Source organism: Nothoprocta perdicaria, unplaced genomic scaffold, assembly GCF_003342845.1.
Source record: "Nothoprocta perdicaria isolate Ctin4 unplaced genomic scaffold, notPer1 scaffold_26, whole genome shotgun sequence".
In the NCBI taxonomy this organism is placed as follows: Eukaryota; Metazoa; Chordata; class Aves; order Tinamiformes; family Tinamidae; genus Nothoprocta; species Nothoprocta perdicaria.
This window is the reverse complement of record NW_020455488.1, coordinates 3,889,464-3,909,823: the sequence shown is the minus strand read 5'-3', so window position 1 is coordinate 3,909,823 and position 20,360 is coordinate 3,889,464. Positions and strand designations below refer to the sequence as shown.

General features: G+C 52.8%; 1 protein-coding gene across 1 annotated transcript in view; it reads left to right on the top strand.

Moving 5' to 3' along the window:
* Positions 1 to 20,360, top strand: part of IGDCC4 (immunoglobulin superfamily DCC subclass member 4) — a 72,951-nt gene that overhangs the window by 24,387 nt on the left and 28,204 nt on the right. Inside the window, exons 2-4 of the mRNA XM_026040578.1 lie at positions 2,426 to 2,755; positions 5,962 to 6,103; positions 10,905 to 11,038. Coding sequence (XP_025896363.1) covers positions 2,426 to 2,755; positions 5,962 to 6,103; positions 10,905 to 11,038 — 606 coding nt within the window. The remainder of the gene's footprint in view (positions 1 to 2,425; positions 2,756 to 5,961; positions 6,104 to 10,904; positions 11,039 to 20,360) is intronic.

The following is a 20,360-nucleotide window of genomic DNA, read 5'->3' as shown; positions in this document are numbered from 1 at the left end:
AATGTCCAGGGGTTCCTTTGCCCCAGCTAGAAGCCCCCTGAGAAGCAGGGACGGGCTGTCCCATGCATCCTACCAAGGCAGCCTTTTCCAAACTAACCTTCTTACAGAGCTGCTTCACCTAGAAGTGCTTCTGGAGACCCTGGAATAAAGGGGAGCGATTTGAATACGATCCTGTCCCCTCTCCATCGCGTGGGTACTGTTTAGCTTTGCACTTCGGTAGATGTTTGCAAGTAGAAACGTTGATGCCCTGGAGATGGACATCTAAAGAAAGCTTCTAAAGGCTTTCTGCTCTTTTGGGATAGATAATATGGCAGGAACATGTCTGCAGGAAAGGAGTGACTATTGCACTTCAAAGCTGTGCAGATGTGTGTTTATTGGCATGGAGGCATAAAAAAAAAAAAAAAAAGAGACTTCTTCCTATTAAAACCTAGCGGGATTTTATTGTTGCTATCAGCTCAGTGAGTGCCCCGAATATTGATGATGGGAGCAGCCTCTGGTCTCCCTTGGAGGTGAGGAGGAGCCTTTGATCCTCGTCACCTTAACGGGCCTGTTCCCTTGTCTGTGAGGAGCCGCTTTCCGATGCGTTTCCCTCAAAAGTTTTTCTTCCCCTCTCTCGGTGCAGGAGAGAGAGCCGTAAACCAGGCTGGACCGTGTGAGCTCAGCGCTTCAGTACCCAGCTCTGCAGTTGGCCCTTTTGTCTAACGGAACTGCTGGAAGTTTGGATCTCAGGTTTTGACTGTGGGGATATTTTGGGGTATATATTTTGGGGATTGATTTTGGAGCTATTTTGGGCTATACAGACATCTTCATGTTTAATATATATATTTGTTCGTTGTGGCGCAAAGTGCGGCACTCCTTACTCCCCTGCAAACCTGTTGAGCTGATTTTGCGGAGGGCCAGATTGGAGAGGCCGCTCATGGCTTCACAGGGGCCTGTGCCGGCGCTGGAAGCTGCTGCCGGGCAGCCAGCCGCCCTCCTCGCTGCGCCTGCGGAAGGGGAGCGTTTCCAGCAAGACACCATTGAATCACAGTCTGAAGGAAGTGGAAAATAGGGCAGAAACGTGGGAGCCCGGAGTGAGGAACGGGAGCACCTGGTGTGGGACGTGTGCCTGGGAGGAAGGAGCAGGGAGGGCAGCGCGAGCGCAGAGCCCTGGGCACTCTTTCCTCAGACCTTCTGCTGTGACCAAGGGAGCAACCACCTTGTCCTTGTGTCCTGGGAAGTCAGGGGGTTTGGGACAGGGTCCAAGCCCCTGCTCGATGTTGCCCACCCCTGGATGGACAGGGATGGCCCAGCCATCGTCGCCAGTCCCACAGCACTGGCCATAAACCATGCGGAGCGCAGCAGGGCTGGCCTGTAGCTCGCAGCTCGCTGAAGGCACCGGCAGCCGGCACGGCGTTCCCGGGGCTGCCCCACGTCTCCCGCTGCGCCCGCGGCTGCTCTCGCTGCCAACCTGCCAGGCTGGAGCATCCCAAGGTTGGGCAGGTAGCGCCGCCGCCACGCGTGTGGCCGGACCGGCCTTTTCCACGGGGGAACCTGCGCTTCCCAATTCGAAATAATTCCATCCCCCTGCGTGTGTAATTTTGCGTGTCATTGCCCTTAATTGCATGCTTAACACACGCTCCTTTAAAACGCAGCCCTTTTATCAGCAGTAGGTAGTAGCAGGTTTAATAGGGTGTTTGAATTCCTATAAAATTAATCTGTAGCCTTCTGCGATAGGAGACGGGCAGGGAGCCATGTGGTTCGTATCCAGTGTTGATAAACTTGTTATAGAGGCAGGAAACATTTTTGATTGGAGCAGTGACAAAATAATTTGGAGCAGAGCCATAAAAAGAGTGGATGGTGATGGTTTGAACACAGCAGAGATTGAAATTGCTGGTGTGTGGAAGCAGCGCTGCCAGCTAACATTGACTTAGTGTCTCTGGAGAACTCTAACAGCAAATGCATTTTATTAATGGCAATATTCTTTTAGGAAATGCTGAGCCTCGTTTCGGAGGTGGAGCTCTCCGATGAGTGCATGGGCTTGGAGAGGGGCCAAGATGGGACCTGTTCACTTAACTGGCTGCTGGTCACTGCGCCGGCCTCTGCTTGCAGGAGGGAGGGCATGTGCCGGGTGAGACGCGCCGCAGAGCTCGCCTGGTCTGTTACTCTGCTGCTGCAGTATCTTTTTCTTTTGTTTTCTCCTGCAAACCTTGCTTGCATTCACTCCAGATTCAGCTCCATCAGATAAAACACTTGGAGATGTCAGGTCACAGTTTTAGACGTTTTTTGTCTTTCACCTCATGGCAGATGCTGATCACCTAGCAAGGCTAAGTTGTCTAATCCCTGACCATGCTCATGGAGAACTGTGCCTCCTTCGCTGTGCAAAACTGGGACAGAATCAGCCAAGCAGAGCGACCCCCAAGGAACCGACTGTCTTGTTTTGCAGGGAAGCTGCCGGAGGGGGATTCTCTGGAGTTGGGCTGCAGTGCAGGCCCTGCGAAGGTGATCCTGGAGCCAAACCAAGCCGTGGTTTTGGACTGTAACGTGGCCCCCGTTGAACAGGTGATCAATATCACGTGGAAGAGGAATGGCTTTCCATTAGTGGACCAGGAAAATCTGCACGTGCTTCCCAATGGATCGCTCTTCATCTCATCCCAGGCTGTGGCAAAAGACAGCAAATACCCTGAGCGGGCCAGCGCTGAGGGTAACTACTCCTGCGTGTCCCACAGCTCCCTAGGGGCTGTCACCAGTCAAACAGCTACGGTCAGATTTTCAAGTAAGTGGATTTTTTCCCCTTGTATCTGTACAACCTGCCTCCAAGAGAGCTGGGCTAAAGTGTCTGTGAAGTGCAGTTTTGTTAATAATACATAGGTGAGATTTGGGATCATTCCCAAATAAGATGTGCTGTCTTTCTCCTGTTCCTCTATTAAAATCCTGTGCATCTTTCTATTAAAATCCTGTGCATCTCTCCCAGGTAAGTGTCATGAGTTCTCAATTAAAGACAGGCTCCTCCTAACTCTCCAAGGGGCTGTACTTATTTTTCGTGCAGAAATCAACCCCTTGGAGCCTAGCTTAGGGGAGGTAATGGTTGTCCCAGTGCTGAGTTCATGTTTGTCAGAGCTGCCTTGACTGTTCCCATCCCCTGTTCCCTGCTGCTCTGAGCCTGCAGTACCCTTTGGCCTGGACCTCACTCTTGTAGGAGGAAGGGCTCCCAGGAGCAAGTTGCTCAGGCTGGGAGAAGAGCGTGAATACCCTGACAGAAGTCACCTCTGAGGGATGTCAGGTGGTTGTGGAGGGTCACTCAAGGGATAGAAAGACCTAAAAAAGCAGGTCAGATGGTGTACCTGTGGGCCAGATTCCCCTTAGCCCCTGCCTTCGGTTGCTTGTTTAGGTCCTAGCAAATCTCTGGAGACATCTGCTGCTCTGCCCGTTCATGAGCTCTGGTGACTTGGGCTTTTAGTCTGTCTGAACGCGGCCTTGTGGAAACTATAAAGCCTGAAAGCGGCTGGGCCTGGGGCTTTTCATCTGTGGCCAGGCCGCCTCCGAGCAGAGCCCGGGCTGGGGGCTGTGGTGAGCAGGAGTTTGGGGGCTCTCGAGGGCCAGGGTCCACCCCGGGGCAGACACGGAGCTTGAGTTCCCAAACATAGAGCACGGGGCTGCTGGTTTTGCATGTGGGACACAAATGCACCTGACACGAGACATCCCCTGCTCAGTGGAGAGCAGCGAGGGAATTGCTAATGAAATGCATCTCCCACCGCAGTTTGTTCTGTGGGCTGGGCAGCAGCACTTGCTGCATTAGCATTCAGCTGGTGCAAATGAGGAGTTTAGAGGCTTCCCCCTCCTCTTCCCCCTCCTCCCAGCTGGAGAAATGCAGGAATCCAGCTGAAGTTGTTTACATGGAGACGGATTATTCCCTGCCCCGATTGCCCTGGGTGCTACCAATGGGAACAGGGCAGTAAAAGGTGGCCTCGTGCTCCCCATCAGCAGTGTGTTTCCTGCCCACGATGGAGATCCGGAGCAGGGAGGTAGGATTTCTGTGCACCTTTGGGTGTTGCAAAGGCGTTGTCGAGGCCAGTCATTCCATGTGACTCCTGCCCTCCTCAGTGCAGCTCCTGCGCTGTGAGACATTCCGGACCCGCAGGAGTCTGCAGCTCCTTTGCAATCCCTTCAAAAGCTGTGGGCAGCTCTGGCGTTCCCATGTGTGAGGGCTGACAGCTCCCCGGCCGAGGAAGGGGAAGGTGTTGGATGGAAGTGGGTCGGGAGACCCGGAGCGGCCAAGCGGAGCAGGCGGCCGGGGGTGATGAGCTGGCAGTGTGTGCAGGGCTGCCCGACTGTGTGGGACGTCAAGCTGGGGCTTCCTGGAAGCGGTTAGTGAGAGAGAGGAGTAAAACACAGGCAATCAGGTTTTGGAGCCCGACGGGGAACCGCGAGGTGTTATTTTAGTTGTGGAAAGGTGTAGCTTTCTACCTGCTAATAGCTGCACCGGCGAGGATTTGTTAAAGGTGCTAATTTTGCACAAGGGAGATTCCAGCAAATTGCAGCAATTGTCACCGTGGGAGGCGCGGGAGGGAGCGGCCACGCACGGCCCGTGTCCCGTCCCCGTCACGGGTGTCCCCACGCGGTCCCTGGCCTCGGAGGGGAGGCAGGAGCAGGGCCCGTCGGGTGACTCTGCGGCCGCAGCCCCCTGGGTGTCTCTGCCGCTGTCACCCCTCGGGGCTGTCGCCGATCCCCTCCTGGGCATCTGTCCCTTTACACGCGGGCTGCTCAGGCTGCGTTGTCTGGAAATACCTGGTACCAATTTTAAAAGGTATGGAGGGGCCAAGGCTGCCGAGAGCCAGTGTGGTGGCAGGGCGCTGCGGGAGCGAGCGGCAGGCTGCTCTCGGCAGGCCGAATTCCTCACATACGCTGCATTTTCTGCCCCGGGTGTCGTGTTGCCGGCTGGCAGCTCCTGTGAGCACGGAGCTGGCTCACGGGCTGGGGGGAGGCCGCTGCCTGCGCCCCGAGGCACTCGTCACCTTCTCGCCAGGGCGCTCCTCACCTTCTTGCTGGGGTGCAAATGTGGCTCGCTGGATGTACCGTCTCTCTTACCAGCCAGAGGTTTGGGAGCCCCGGGGTTGTTTGGTTTGAGACCAGAAAATAAACCTGGCTGCTGCTCACCGGCTCCTGCTGAGCCTTTCTGCCCCTGCCACGGCAGCAGGGTGGCTGGTCAGACACACCGGGTGCCACCTGTGTTGTCACCTCTCTGGGGTGGGTCTTCTGCAAGCTTTGGGGCTTCATTACATCAGCTTAGATTGTGCCACTTAATGAGTGGAAGAGAAGAGGTTGACAAGAGATGAAGCAGAGGGGAACAGAGATGCTTTCAGATGTCACATTTTTTTTTTAATGAGGGCACCCTGTCTGTATGGCAAAAACAGCTGCTAATGGAGAAGGAAGATCATAACCCTTATGGTCCCTCATCTTAGTGTCCAGCCCCTGGGCAGTTATTTAGACTAAAAAAACTTGCGTCTGGCCACATCTGACTTAGTTTTTTCTCATGCCTTGTTTCTAATTTCCTGTGGCTGCAGGAGGGCCACACGGCCAGGGAGAGGTCTCATCTGTCAGCAGAGCAGCATTTTCCCTCTCCTTCTTTTTCTCATTCTACGTGTTCTTCCCCAAGTGCACAGTGAAGCCAAACAGAGCAAATGAACAGAGGGAGGCAATGCAGGAAAGCAACTGGCAAAAGCAACTAATTGCCTATCTTCTCTCACACGGTTGCCTGCAAGGAGAAAATGAAGCAGAAGCAAATTTGCACACTGAAATGTTTCAGTTACTGCTCTTAGGACTAGAGAGGGCCTGTAGGGCATGGGGAAGTGACGAATTACATCTCAGGCTGTCTTTAATAGAAAAAGGGATTGCTCCTAGCTTGTGCATCGTAATAGGTTTGCATTTCACAGCAGAAGCACTAAGATGTTAACTTCCCTTCTTTTCCTCTTTTTTTCCCAGCCTTATCGCGCTTTTTCCAACAGCCGGAGTCGCAGGCAGCGGAGGAAAATGGCATGGCCCGGTTCGAGTGTCGCATCGAAGGGCTGCCCGCGCCGCTCATCACATGGGAGAAGGATCACGTAGCGGTTCCAGCAGAGCCCAGGTGATGCCCTGGTTGTTTTCTTGGCTTACCTGACAAAATCTGACTGTTTAGGAGACAAAAACCTTTCATAAAAAGGTATAATAAAGAGGGGATTGATGGACCAGGTTTGGACCTGAATGTTACCTGCTGTAAGAGCAGGTATTTGAGGGATCCACACAGATGGGTCCATAAAGCACCAAAATGAAGCAAACCTTCCCACAAATGTCACCTAACTCACCAAAAAGGAAAAGAACAAAGCCTTTTTCCATTACTGATGTCCTGACATGGAACTTTTGTCATGATGAACTGAGTGCTCAGTGTAGAAATGACAGCTTCAAGGATTTGAAATTGGGTAGAAATTGGCTAATAAAGTAACTAAATGACTTAAGCCCCAGTGATCCAGTGGTCTGGAAGGACTGCGTGCAAGAACGAGCTGTTTTGACGATTTATACCAACCATTTACTCCCTGTACAGATGGCTGAAGGGAAACTAAAAAGAGTGTTTGGAAGGTAAGGTCAGGTAGCAGCGTAAAAATGAATGAAAGGACCTGAAATCGTGCCAGTTTTTACAGCATCGAGCCTGCACCCTGCAAACCTCATGTGTATTTGACAGCCTGGCAGGCTGCAGTGTGGGCTGCCCTTGGCACAGGTGGGTGAGGAGCAAATCCCTCATGGACTGGTCCTGGCACCAGGAGTCTGTCCCCAGGTGAGTGTGGGGGCACCGTGCCAAGGTGCTGCTCCACCTGGCAGTGAAGCTTGCTGAGGAGCTCCTGTTTCTTCTGGAGTGCTGGGCTTCATTCCTGCGTTTGGATGTGCGCTAGTTACGGACTCTGAATTTTCAAATTTGGGGAAAAGGTAAGAAATTTGCAGCAGAGTTCCTTTTTCCTAATGAGAGCAAGTTACAGGCAGGAGAAGAGCCATTTAGTTGGCTATCAGCTGCTCTGTAGACATCATTGCTGCAAGGGATCAGTGATGATGTTGTCTTTAATTCCTAAAAATGAGTTTCCTGCTGTATGGAAGGAGCCATTTTCCTCACAGGGAAAGTTTAATCTGTGAAAGGGGAGGGGTAGTGAGGAGATTTAGGAATAATTTTACAACGAAGACTGTTTCTGTAAAAATTATGGCTTACATCCTTGAGTCTGAAATGCCGTGTCTAAAGGCTCATAGGAAGCTGTTGCTTTGTAATGAGAAGATAATTAAATATTAAAAAAATAAAAAAAAGAGAAAGAGGAGGACAAAAAAGGACAAAAAAAAAAAAAAAAGAAAAGAAAGAAGGGACGGCAGAGGGAAGTGTGCCACAGATAGGGCAATGACTTTTTAATGTGACAGCTCGATGGATGTTGTGAAATTACTTGCTCGGAGATTGCTTTCAACACGGGCAGCTTGAAAATTGTTTTCCTTGTAAAAGCCAGACTGTAATCTCTGGCTGCACATCTTGCTTTTTAAATCATGTTTCAGCTAATATGCTATTTCAGAAGGATTTGCTTTTTTTGCTGCTGCTGTTTAGTAGTTGTTGGATTTTAGTATAACCAGCTTTCGAAGGAATTAAGTAAATTCCAGGAAACACGGGCTGCCAACCAGCCCCTTCCCTGTTATCCTTACCGATTCTGCTGAAGGAGCCGATCCTGGCCCAGCGTGGTTGCCACGGGCTCCCTCCTGTGCCGGCATCGGATGAGTCTGGGAAGGAGTAATCGCTTGGCTAGGTGGGCATCAGGCTGCCGGCTTCACGGCCCGGAATAACGAGGTTGCTCGTGTGAACAAAGCCAGGCCCAGCCCTCGAAGTAAGGCTCCTGCAGCTGTGTGTGGGGTTTCTTTAAGATTTTTTTAAGAATTGCAGCACAGCAGCAGCTGCTCTGATGTTGACTGCACCTTTGGATGCTCTTTGGCCTTTGCCCTTGAGTGCAGGTTCCAACATGGTGCCACCTCAGAGGTGTTAAAGGCTGAGCTGAAAAAATGCTTAAAGACAAACTAAAGGGTAGAGAGATGCCTGCTGGTGTTTTAAGAAAAAAACCCCAAACTTCCCTACCTAGCTTAAGTTCAGAATCTAACTTCCATATAGGAGTAAGGCACAGAAGGACTTTGCTCCTTTTTCTTCTAAGTACTTTTAAAAACATAGTCTTAAATCCGTAGCAGCTGCTGGAAAATGGCTTACAGGAATTTGCCATTCCCTTGGATTCTATGCTACATCTTTTGTTGTAGTCCTTTCTTTTTAAGGTACTGCCTGGGTTTCACCCCAGGCTCCAAATAAAGGCTTATTTTCTCTGGAGCCAAGGTGAGGATGCATTCAGAGCCGGATGCCTCTGGAAGGCTGCATGCAAACACACACCTTAGAGGCTGTGTGAGCTGCAGCTCTAATTTCTTTTCCCCCCCTGCTTTCCCTAAGTGAAGGTTACATTTCCATGGAGCTTATTTCTCTCATGTCAGCAGTGCATTGCTATGGCTTATAGCCACATGCAGTTGAGCTCACTTGAGGAGGAGAGGGAATCAGCTACTAGCTCGTGCCCTGTTAACTTGCAGCCTTCCTGGCCCCTGGGCTTGCTTCTTGGTCTTAGTAGGCTGCCCTTTGAATAATTACCTGCTGCCAAAGGGCGCCTCCCTTTTGGTCATTTCATCCCTGGGATGGGATGAGACTGGAACGTGATCCTGGTGCTGTAGCAGTTACTAGTGAAACTCCTGAGACTGCCGAGGATCCAGGATTTCTGTTTCTCCCAGAGCTCTTGTCCTTCTGGTCTTTATTATTAATTTTTTTTTTTATGCTGCTTAATCCGTAGTGAAGGTGAGCAGACAAAAAAGATCCTTCTGGCCTTTGTGTGCACAGAAAGCCAGTGCCAACTGCTCTGAATCACCAGGCAAGTGCAACCGCTTTGTGGAGAGAGAGCCTGGGGTGAACTGGGGTGAACTGCCCTTGCAGGCTGTAAGTGGATTTCTACTATTGGTGTTGCCAGAGGGACCATCCGGAGCTTTGTATCAGCTGAATCTACCTCGTTCTTCTCAGCACTGGGGAGTCCACATCTCTGCCCAGTTCTGAGCTCCCGTGAAAGTGCTGGACAACGCCAGCTCTGAGCAGGGGTTCGGGATCAGATGCTCTCCAGAGCGCCCTGGCAGCCGCAGTGATGCTGTGGCACGTGCTTGAATGCTCTGCTTGTGGCTGGGAGATTCCTTGCTTAGTGTTTCAATATATTGATACTAATTACGGACTTAAAACAAGACATACTTACTGTATACTAAAAATAAATCTCATCACAGTTGGGCAACTTTTCATCCATAGAGCTGAGAGGACGCAAATAACTTTCTCCTGTGTCCTGAGAGGCATCCTGACAAGTGCGGTGTGGGTTGCACCTCCTGTGAGGTCACTGGAGCTTGACCCCTAGAAAAACCATGTCTCTTTAGGGGGAGCCTTTAGGGATGTGGGGCAGGAGGGCAAAGTTGAAGGTTCCCCCTCCATTCCCATGGGAAGCCTCAGCAGGGCAGTGTCCGTGGACCACGCTGAGGGTTGTGCCCATAGTGACAGCGTGGTCACCGCGTGGCTCTGCCAGCTCTCTTGTTTCCACATGTGCTGCAGGTGAGGCCTCATTGCAGCAGCTGAGGCTCAGGAGAGACACTAGACTATCAAGAGGGATATTCATCCCTAGGACTGACTGCCTGGGGCAGGGGAGGGACCCCTGTCACTGCCTTGAGTGTGTGGTGGGTGATCCCTCAAGGTCCTCCTGGTTCTGTGGGCCTCTCATGGCCCTCCGGCTGTTTCAGCACCTGGAGAACCAGTTACTTATCTCTGGGTAACTTATTGGGATGTTCATGGAAGGAAAGGCTGGCATTCATAGTTACAACTCCTCTTTGTGCCGTTTGTGGAATAGCTGCTTTCCCTCCCCTTAGCAATGGCCTTTGAATGCGCCCTCTTCGTAATGAAGACTGATAACCCAGAGCTGCCTGTCAAAGCTCGGCAGCTCTGTTTATGGAGGCTTGCAATTAAAAAAGGATCTCATATATAATTAAAAAGGATCACGCAGGCTTTGCGCCTTGCATTCAAGAAGAAAGAGGCTGCCATCTAGGAATCCAGGCAGAAAATGGAGCTGCTGACAGCCAGCTCCTACTTTTATGCTAATTGCTAATCATCTGCTTTGTTCGGAATAAAGCGGTGAGGACTGTGCTCCTGTCGGGAGCCGTGTAGCCATTTTATTTAATGGAATATTCCCCAGTGACACCCCATGGACAAATGAGGTGGGTACTGAATGCCAGGCTGCTAAGTTTGATCTTCTGAGAGCCAGAAACTCCTGGAAGAGCCAAAGCAATCCCAGAGCCCAGGCCTCGGGCAATTGTGGGTGACTGCGCACTACAGGAACAACATCCCGGCAGTTTTGGACCATGAAAGTGTAGCTGGGTGGTGTCTGGTCCTTCCTTCATGCACATGAGGTGCAGCAGGGAACAGATGACATTCAGTCCTCCTCGCAGTGTTATATATATATATATATTTTTTTCCCTGGCTACCAAACCTCTATGAAAAGCAAGTGGCTGCCCATGGAGGACCATGGGTGCAGAGGTGCTTGCATCTGGATGGGTCTGCATTTCTATATGCAGAAATGTTTGTGCACCTATGGAGTTGTCAGCTTCTGTACAGCTGGTTTGAATCAGCAGAACCTGCCAGGGTGGTCACTGAAAAGCTGATCCCAGCCTGTGAGGACTCTAGTGCCATGGATAGTTCTTTCCTGCTGCTTGGATCTGCACACAATACGTTTTCAGCAGAAAAGGAATAACAGGTTTTTGAGTTGACTGAACAGCCATGTCAAGGTGCAGTCTATCTCATGCTCTCCCTTTTGGTCACTCAGGTTCATAACTCTTCCAAATGGAGTCCTCCAAATTGTGGATGTGCAGGAGAGCGATGCTGGTGCCTACCACTGCGTGGCCACCAATGCTGCCCGAAGGCGCTACAGCAACGCGGCGGTCCTCAGCGTCCTGAAAGGTGAGGAGCGAGCGGGACTGGGCGAGATCTGCGTGGAGCCCACCTGAGGTGGATGGTCTTACCTGCTGCTGTGCCTCTGCATGGGAGGGTTTGCCTCAGACTTGCAGAGAAGGCTTTCACACAAAGACTCCTCTTTCATACGACGGGTAAATGGGCTGGGTTGGGGCCAGCTGAGGGTCGCAGCTGGCTGCTCTGCCCAGCCGCAGGACCGGCCTGCTGAACGAATGACCGCAGGGTTGTTCCTGTCAGCGCTGAGGGGTCTCTTTTGCAGGGGGATTGTAATGGCAGCAGCTGCTTTTCGGCCTCAGACAGCAAGAGGTGAAGGCTGGGCAGGGAGCAAGGCTTGCCCGAGCTAGCAGGGTCAATGGCCAGAGGTGGAGTGGATGGCCCCGTTGTGCTTGCCCTGGGTTGCACAGCCAGGTCCAGAGGAGGTTGGGACCAGCAATGCCTGACATGCTTGGTCTGTGTGTTACTAGCTCTATGCTAAGCTGCCAGGGGTGCTCTAAAGATCCTTGTGGTGTCAGGAACAGCTTCAGATGGGGTTTCCTATGGCAGTTTGGACCATTTCAGCAAGGTTTTGGATGTGAGCGGGCCTTGGCTTCCCAATCTGGGCCTCAGTTTCTGACCCCACTCCCCACAAAAGTGCAGCGGGCAAGTATGGGCAAGCGGAGCTATGAGTGCAGGTGCACTGGGATGTCCAGGCCTCTCTAACATTAAATATAGCCTGCACCCTGCAAAAGGGAAACTCAGCAGGGCTGGGAGGCCAGCAGAGCAGCTGTTCTCTTGTCCCAGGACAGTGTCCCCACACTGTGTCAGTCTCTTCTGCCTGCTGACCCCCGTGTATTTTATAGGCTTTAACCTTGAGAGCTCTGAAATCCTTCCAAGCCCTGTTAGTCTCTGTGTAGTTGTAGTGCTTGGCGCTCTTGGTTCTCACGTGGCTGGCTTTGCTGTTCATCCATCAGCAGGGAGTGTAATTAACCGCGGAGCCCGAAAACACACCTCTGATCCGTGGATTGTGGGGCACAGGTAATCCATGCGGGATCCACGGAGAATCCGCGAGCAGCCGAGCTCTCCGTGTCTAATTGCCAGCCCCTGGCAGCTCCTCTGCGTGCGTCACAAGGCGCTGGTGCGAGCGGGGCGCGGGGCAGTTCCCCAGCTGGCAGCACCTCCCGCTTTGGGGCAGCTCTGCTATTGATAAGTAATATTGATCACGCTGCAGAAGTGACTGTGCTGTCCTTGGCATTCTAACGAGTTCTGCGTAATTGTGCCTTGTAACGGAGCGATGTTTAATCTGCTTTGCAAATGGAGGCCGGGGAAGAGGTTAAGCGGGAAGCGTTCCTTCTGGAGCACCAGCCGGCCGAGCAGATTTCTGCCTGCAGTTCTCGCCCAAATCTCGCTTCTGCAGCACCGCACCACCCGCTGGCTGCAAAAACAAATATGCGAGCCTGAGTTTTGCACCAGATTGAGCTGATAGGGTTGAAAAACATGCCTGTTAAATCTCTGGGGCTTTTTATAATTGGGGAAAAGTATCTCCGAGACAGATGGGAAACTGCAGTGACCTTTGCAGGCCACACACTTCTCTGTGAGTGACTGGACTGTATTGATCCTTTTTTTTTTCTGTTTGTTTCAGCACTTCACCATCAGAGCACGTTTCTGGATGCCTGGACTGGCTGGAGGGAGCTTTTCCTCCCTGTTCTGAACCAGCTGGTAGTAGATAGAGTGGACTGGTCTGGCAGAAATCCCTTGCTGGTTGTAAAAACAAAAGGGAACTTCCCCCCCTCCAAGTCCCAGACAGGGCTGGGTTTGAACTGGCTGCGCGTAGCGAAAGAATCTGCCTCCCTGTAGCTTTTCTATCCAGTCGTCCTTTTACTGCCTTCCCTCCCCTCTCCAGATATCCCAGCTTGGAATTGCTCCATCTCCTTTATTAAAGGCCTTTTCCCAGTAGAGAAAGCAATTAGCGCAACCCCCTCCCGTCATATCTGCATGGCCTAAAACCCCCCCAAAATGTGCTTGCTGTGGAGGCTGTGCCTCGGTGAGGCCGGCGGGATCAGGTGTCCGTGGCGAAAGGCGCTGCCCTGGCCCGCGGCAGGGCGGCAGCAGCAGAGCGCCGCGGCGCTGCGAGCGCTGCAGATGTTTGGGCTGCGCAGACTTCATGGTGCAAATTTCCAGACGTTCCCTGGGGAAGCGGGTGTTTGGAGCAAGAAGGGAGGAGAGCAGACGGAGAGCGGGATGCAGTCACGCAGCCCCCAAATGGAGCCGGCTGTAGAAATAGAAGCAGAGGGATAACTTGGATTTTTGTTTTCCCCTTGGAGCTCCGCTGCTGCCTGGCAAACGGAGCAGCAACCATATGTCTGCTCTGTCCCTGCACCCCTCACCTGGGTGGATGAGGAATGAACCTTTGCCTGGGGTCCCTCCTTGCAGAGGTGCTGCTTTTCCTGCAGCTCCTTTTCCTGCAGGCCGGCTCTGGAGCCCTGCTCTGAATGCAGGAGTGAAGAGGTGATTCCCTGCGGAATCCTGCCTTTGTTCCCAGGTCCTTGATGCGCCCAGGAGAGTGCTACTGTGCTCCATGAAGGGACTCTCAATGATGGGAGGGGAGCAGAGCAGGTTGGCAGCAAGTGTTTGAGTTGCAGGCACAGGGCAGCACCTCTCAGGTGGCATTTGTGGCTTAGGAGCCTCTTGGAGTTGCACAGGACAGAGCTGCGGAGCTGGAGACTGAGCTCTGCTCGTGTGGCAGGGGAATGGCTTGGGGAGGGGGATTCTGCGCTGGGAAAAACACATGGGGTTAAAGCAGGACTGTCCATTTTGAATCCTCATTCTGTTGCTCCGTCTTTAGATTGCAGTATTTTTTTTTCACGCTTACGTGGTAGTGACTGGAGCCTAGTGAGCAAAGCGTGGTCTTGGGAACCAGAACTGTTGGGTTCTCCTATTCTTTTTGAGGTAGTGTCACAGGGCAGAATCCATTCCTGCACTTCAGCTTCTGCACTGGTAAAGAAGGATCATGTAACAGCCTTGGAGTTGCCCACTTAGGAGAGATTTGTTGGGCTGGAGAAGAATTGCAGGCCTTTGATGCTAGAGGTCCAGCTGCTCAGGTGGATCCAGCTGCTCTTGCAGAGGAGGGTGTGGATATGTGACGAGCATGGTCTGCTTCTCTGTCCCCTGCCCCAGTTCCTGCCGTGTGCATGCAGGGTGGTCATGGTCACGAGGATGGGCTGTGTGTCACCCTGTGCGTGCCTAAAAGCTTGGCCCAGCTGGGCGAGATGAGAGGGCAGATCAGCCCTCACATCCCCACAGAGGAGCCTTTTCCTGCCCTGAGATAAGTGCAGGAAGGAGGGACGGATCGTAGTGATGGGCTGTGGGACAGCGGGGCTGGGGCCTGGGCTCACGTGCCACCAAAAACCTGCCAGCAGACGAGCCCATCCCTTGTGAGTTGGGGTTTAGCACCGTGTTATTAGAGATGACGCTGCGAGATTGCCCTTGGCAGAACATCATTTATGTTGACAGTCTTTTTGCAGCTTGCTGCAGCAGTGTCCCAGGAAATGTATTTTTCAGTCAAATATTTGTATGAGATACGATAACGGGGACAGAGCTTGGAGGCAGTGGAAACACCTTTGCTTTTTGCTCCTGTTTTGCCCTGTGTGTTGCTGTGATTTGTAAGCTCTGTGGAGCAGTGAGGCTCGGGGTGCCGGGAGCTCCCTGCTCCCGAGGGCTGCAGGAAAGGGCAGTTAGCGACATGAGGAGCGGCGGGACGGAGGGAAGGGGAGATGCAGCAAGAGGCTGCCTAGGGCTGGGCCTTGAGGAGATGAGCGAGCCACGGAAACACGGCCCTCTACTCCCAGCTGGCAAGGCTTCTTGTTGTGGAGTTCTTCCGTGCTAACAGGGTCCCATGTCGCTGGGGATCGCACCCGGGCTGGAATACAGCAGCTCTTCTCGCTGCAGGTTGTCAGTTCCACCAGCAAGTGCTGCTGTCCCTGGAGAAAGGGGGATGGCGGCTGCAGCCTGCGGCTCTTCGGGCCGCTTCTCCCAGGCTCCAGTTACTCTCACGTCATTGTCCTGCTCTGCTTCCCCTCGTCCTGTTTCCTTTCCCTCGTGCCCTCTCTGGGTGGTAGCAGTTCAGTGAGGACTCTGTCAGCAGGAGGACTTGGCTTTGCTGCCTTTCCAGGCTCTGGTTTCCCGGGCGGCAGGTAAAGGCAGCTGCTTGCTGCCCAAGGAGGCTGCGGGGCTGTGAGAGTGGGTTTTGATCCTCTTCTGGGGCAGAAAATGCAAAGGGAGCCGTGGTAAGTGCGAGCTCAGAGGTTAGGAGGGTGGAGAAGGGAATTTAGGGAATAACAAATAAATTCTTTTTCTAAGCTGGATGGGAGCTTCTGTAGACTCCCTCGCTCTCCCTTGCACTGATCCTAGCAGTGCCAGATGGCTTCCAGCAAGTGTGGAACAGGACTGAGACCGCGGATTGGGGGTGAAACCTGGGAAAGGCTGGTGCAAAATTGCAGCAGATGCCCCCAAAGCCGCTGCTCGCTCCCTGGCTGGGCCAGCACGAGGAGCTGGGGAGGACGTGAGAGCCGGCAGCCCATTCCCAGGGGGAGCTTTAGCCTAGCTGTCTGTGAAGTTCTGCAGGGCTGTGATATTCCATGGTCCTGACAGCTCCGGCAGCCCGCGGTGACAGAGGGTTTGATACAAAATTCAGAGGCCTCACCTCTCATTAAGCAGAACAGCGACAGCCCCGGCTTGGCAGCGGCATGAGTGGCACGGGGAGCGTCGAGGCTGATGGAGCGGAGCAGGGCCGTGAGGCTGCGGAGAGGGCAGCGGCTGCCCACGAGGCCTGGTGCTGTCGGGCCAGGCCGGGCTCACAGCCAGCACTGCACCCAGTGCCCGGAGACCCAGGAGAGTTTCCAGTCCTCCAGGGTTCCCCGTGTGCATCTCCAAGTCCAACGTATTGGTGATGCTGGCTGATCGGTGCGTCTTGAGGCTCTCTGAGATGAGAGCTGGTGCTCGGCGAGGGTTTAAGCATTTGGCTTTAGGCAGCTCTGCTCAGAGGGGCTCTTGGTGCTGGTGTAACCATGTGGCGTGTGAGCACATCTGCTCCGTGGGGGTCACACGTGGCCTCGCGCCGCGGGGCATTGAGCACACGGGCTGCTCCTGCGCGCCCGCCCGCGGGCACCTCGCCGTACACACGGTAATGAGGTCGGCAGCCTGCAACAGACCGGGACAGCGAGGTTGGTGGGGTTGGGTTCCTGATGACACTTGTTAATTATTAATCACCCCTGTCACAGCAAAGCTGGAGCAGCTCTGAGGTCGAGGGTACCAGAGCCCCGTGGTGCTGCAGCATCGTAACAGCCACAGCAGAGAGGGACGAGTGTCAGGAGACACTGTCGGGGTCACGGTCCATGCTTGAGCTGTGGGACAGGGCTTTGGGGGAGCCCTGTCCTCAGCTCTCCTTGGGAGATGCTGCCACTCAGCGTTGTCTCCAGCGCAGCACGGGGCACCGTGGACAGGAGCGAGGGGCAGCAGGAGAGGGCAGGGTGGCGTGAGGAGGCACTTGGGGCTACCAGCTGCAGTGTGTCTCTGAGCACAGCTTTGGATGGACCTGCAGTGCCTTAGCTCGTGTCCAACCAAGCACTCTTCATCCAGGCTCATTAATACCTCCTTTTTCATCTTTTATTTCTGACCCCAGAGATGTATTTTTATTTATGGTCTCCTTCTCACATAGGCAAAATGTCAAATATGCAGGCATTACAGCAGCAGGTTTTGTACTGGCTTTTAAAAGTGTAGGAGGCACAGTGTGTTTGGGATCTGTTTGCTGATTTTTTCTTTTGGGGATTTTCGGATAATGCTTTGAGATAGATACAAATAGCAGTAAGAAAGTGATGGAATGACTGGGTTTTAATCACTTGTGCGTGTTTCTTTGTGCATTACTTTAATGATGACAAAGTACGTGTACTCTTATTGCTTTAGCACTTGATAATTAAGCAGATAAACTCCATCCCCGTTACAAAAACACAGAGATAAATTCTTCTTCACTGAATTCTTTTCAATGCACTTTGGCAAGTATATACGTCCTTACAAAATGTTTTGAGGGTGTGAGGTAAAAAGACAACAAAGCAGTGATGCCAAAATGGTGCCACTTAAGGAGTACGGAGGAGAAAACTCCAATTCCCTTCCAGCCTCTCTTTGTGTCGAGCTTGTCCTGGGTCTCCTCTCTCCATCTCCCCGGGCGCTCCGTGCTGCAGTTCCTGCTCTCTGGGCAAAGCTCTGGTGTTCCTCAGATCTGAGAGCTCATTCAAAGCTGGTGGACCAAGGCCTGCTGCTCTGCAGAGGAGCTGTTTTCCACACTGAGGACCACCAGAACGCTACCAAATGCTTGGTGATTTGAGCCTGTAATCTTGTATGTCAAGGTCTTCCCTCCCCAGCTTAAGTAATGGAGGAGAAATGGATCAAATGGCTTCAGGGACTGCTCTAAGCAAAAGCAGAGGGGGGAAAAAACAGCTAATTTGTGAACCAGCCTGACAGTGCCAATCCATGCAGTGTTTGGAGAGGGTGTGTGGCTGTGAAAGCGGCTTCTGGGGACAAAAGGAGCGGGTGTTTGACCTGTAATATCCTAGGCAGACCTGGATTTTAGGCCTGGATTTGGTCCCCTAATACCTGGGGCCAGTCCTGTCTCTCAGCCACTCGCTCCTGCTGCAAACCCCTGTGTTCCTGTGCTCAGCTGAGTGCCGCTGTCAGAGAGGAGGTGCTTGGTGCCCAGTGTGCCCAGTTCTGAGAGCTGACAGCTTGTGCTCTCCCCAACACCGCGACACTCTAGTGTTAGGCTCTGGCGAGGCAGGAATCCTGCCTGGACATCCTGCCCACCAGTAACCACCTGGAGTAGAAATCAATTGTGGATAAATTCCTAGGAAAGCCAAAATGGAGGAGAAAGGCGGGTTGGAGGATGAGCCTCTCCACTGCAGTTGCTGTCAGCTTTCTCCGTGTGCGATCCGGGAGGTCGGAGTTCCCTGGGAAAGGGGACGAGCTGGGGAGCAGGAGGAGGCTGGCTCTGCAAACACCACGCTGCAGTTTGCAAGGTGTGTGCTCTGCAATGGGTAATTTGCTCCTTTATTGTCTGCAGCATAACAGCAGTGACAGCATTGACTTTGTGTAATGAACAGCTGCTCCGCGCTAGAGACTATTCCCGACGGAGCCTCGCCGGGATGAATAAGGTTTCAGGCTCCTCCTCCGGAGAGGGTGAGAAAGTTCGCGGAGCAGAGATTGCTGCTTGATTGCCGGGTGTCTCCGAGTCTCCAACCGCTGACAGCCGAGAGCGGGATGTGTCACCAGGCAAGGCCTGTTTAACCTCCAGCAGCTCAGGCGAGGCTGGGTGTTTATGGAGCTGGGAAGGAGGTGTTAGTTCCCGGCCAAGAAGAAGTCATCTTCCTGTCACTGCCAACGACCATCACAAATTGGCTGAACAAAAACCCCTTTTCCTCCCTTTGCACTGCCTGCATTCTTAGCTGATCCTCTGCACTAACAAGAGCAGGGAGAGGAGAGCTGATGAATTATGGATGCATTAGAGGCAGACCCAGGTTGTAAACTCTCTTGGAGTTTGGAATCGCTCGTGTATGTTCGAGCTCGAGTTATAACTTCAAATAAACATTTTGTGCTTTGTCTCCAGCAGCTCCCCGCGGTGCCTCCCTTCACATCGCTCTCCTCTGCTTTGAGCCTGTACAAGTTTGGGTTTTAGGAGCCAGGCAGCTTGTGTGTTAAGGTCCCAGCCTGGCCTGTTCGCTCTGCTGTCGTGGTGCTCCCTGTGCTCCCCTCGCTGCCCCCTGGGGTTTTATATTACACTTTATTATAAGCCGTTTCCTGCATTTCTTCTGTGTCTGGCCAGAGCTGAGCACTGAAGCCCTTCTCCAGGAGTGCTGCCCTGCAAGGTACCTGTAGGACTTCCCCATCTTGTGATGGGAAAGTAGAAAACTGCATAAACAGTGAGAAATCATCTGGAATGAGTTATTCATTTGAAAATAAAGGGGGGAGTATTTTGAAATATTTCTGTAAATTGCCTGTTGAGTCCTGTCCTTGTTACCTGCTACCCTGTCCCTTGCCCTGTGGTGGCTTTTTACAGTCTCCCTGCGCAAGGCTCATGGTATGAGTGATACAGGGTGACACAGAGCAGTTCTATCAGTCTCAGTGCACTAAGAGTTATCCCAGAGCAGTATCTGACACCCTGCAGGTGTTTTTTCAGCCCAAGACAGTACAGCTAGACTACCTGATTCACAAGGGCAAAAAGCCTGCAAAGGGAGGTGGTAGTGGTAGGGTTTAGTGTGAATTCATGGCTTCAGCCTCAGGCTGTGCAGAGCTTTGCTACTTGCAGAAACAAAGCAGAGCTGGAGGTGGAGGCAGGAGATCTCAAGCCCCAGTGGAAATCACAGCCCTGGGAGCGCTGTTGGCACTGGAGCACGGGCAATGTGGTGCGGTGCCTTCAGGGACCTACTGCGTCCAAGCAGTGAAGGATGTCTTGGAAGCAGCAGCTCTTTTTCTCTTTGGTTCAAACAACACTCCCTCTTGACCTGAAATTGTTTTAATGGCAGCGGAGATGAAAACTCGGGTTGCTTTAGCTCCGTGATGCTTGTTGGGCTCAGCTGAGCAGAGCCTTCCTGCTTAGTTTAGCACTGTCCTGGGGAGCTCTTTGGACCAAGCCGAGCTCAGTGCAGCGCGGTTAACCTGCCATCCAGCCTGTCCAGCTGGCCTGTTGCGATGGGAAGCGAGGGATGTCCTTTGGAGGAGGCTCCGTTTGCCTGGGAGCCCGATTAGCAGGCTTGTCCTGACAGTCCCACAGGGAAGTACAAATCTGGAGCGAGCCGTGTTTGTGTGCAGGAGATGCATGGGGCATTCATCCATGCGCGTGCCTAGGAACGCCGTGGAAAAGCCCCAGTGTTTATTTTTGTAATATGATTTCAGTAATAATCAGTGACAAACAGACTTGGCAAGTGGGCTAATATGTTTTCCCAGTAGTTTTTCCAAGGCTGAAACTGGAGTTTTGGCCGAGGGAGGAGAAAGCAGCAACGAATGTCTGAGCTGCAGATCCACGTGGCTGTTGCTGATCTTGGCGCTGCAGGAGCTGCCGAGACCTTGTGGGACGCCCTTGGATTCGACTGTTGGGAGGCCCCAATAGCTGCTCCCTTCCGCTCTCTGCAGCGTGAGCTGCCGAGCAGCTCGTCATGGACCTGGAGCTCTAGGTAGAGGCTCTTCCGAGGCAGATTTCCAGGGAGTGTTTCGGAGCTTGGGCTGGGGTAGTTTGCAGAGTGCCTCGGCGCTGGGGAGCTCAGGATGGCTGAGTATCTCATCTGTGTCC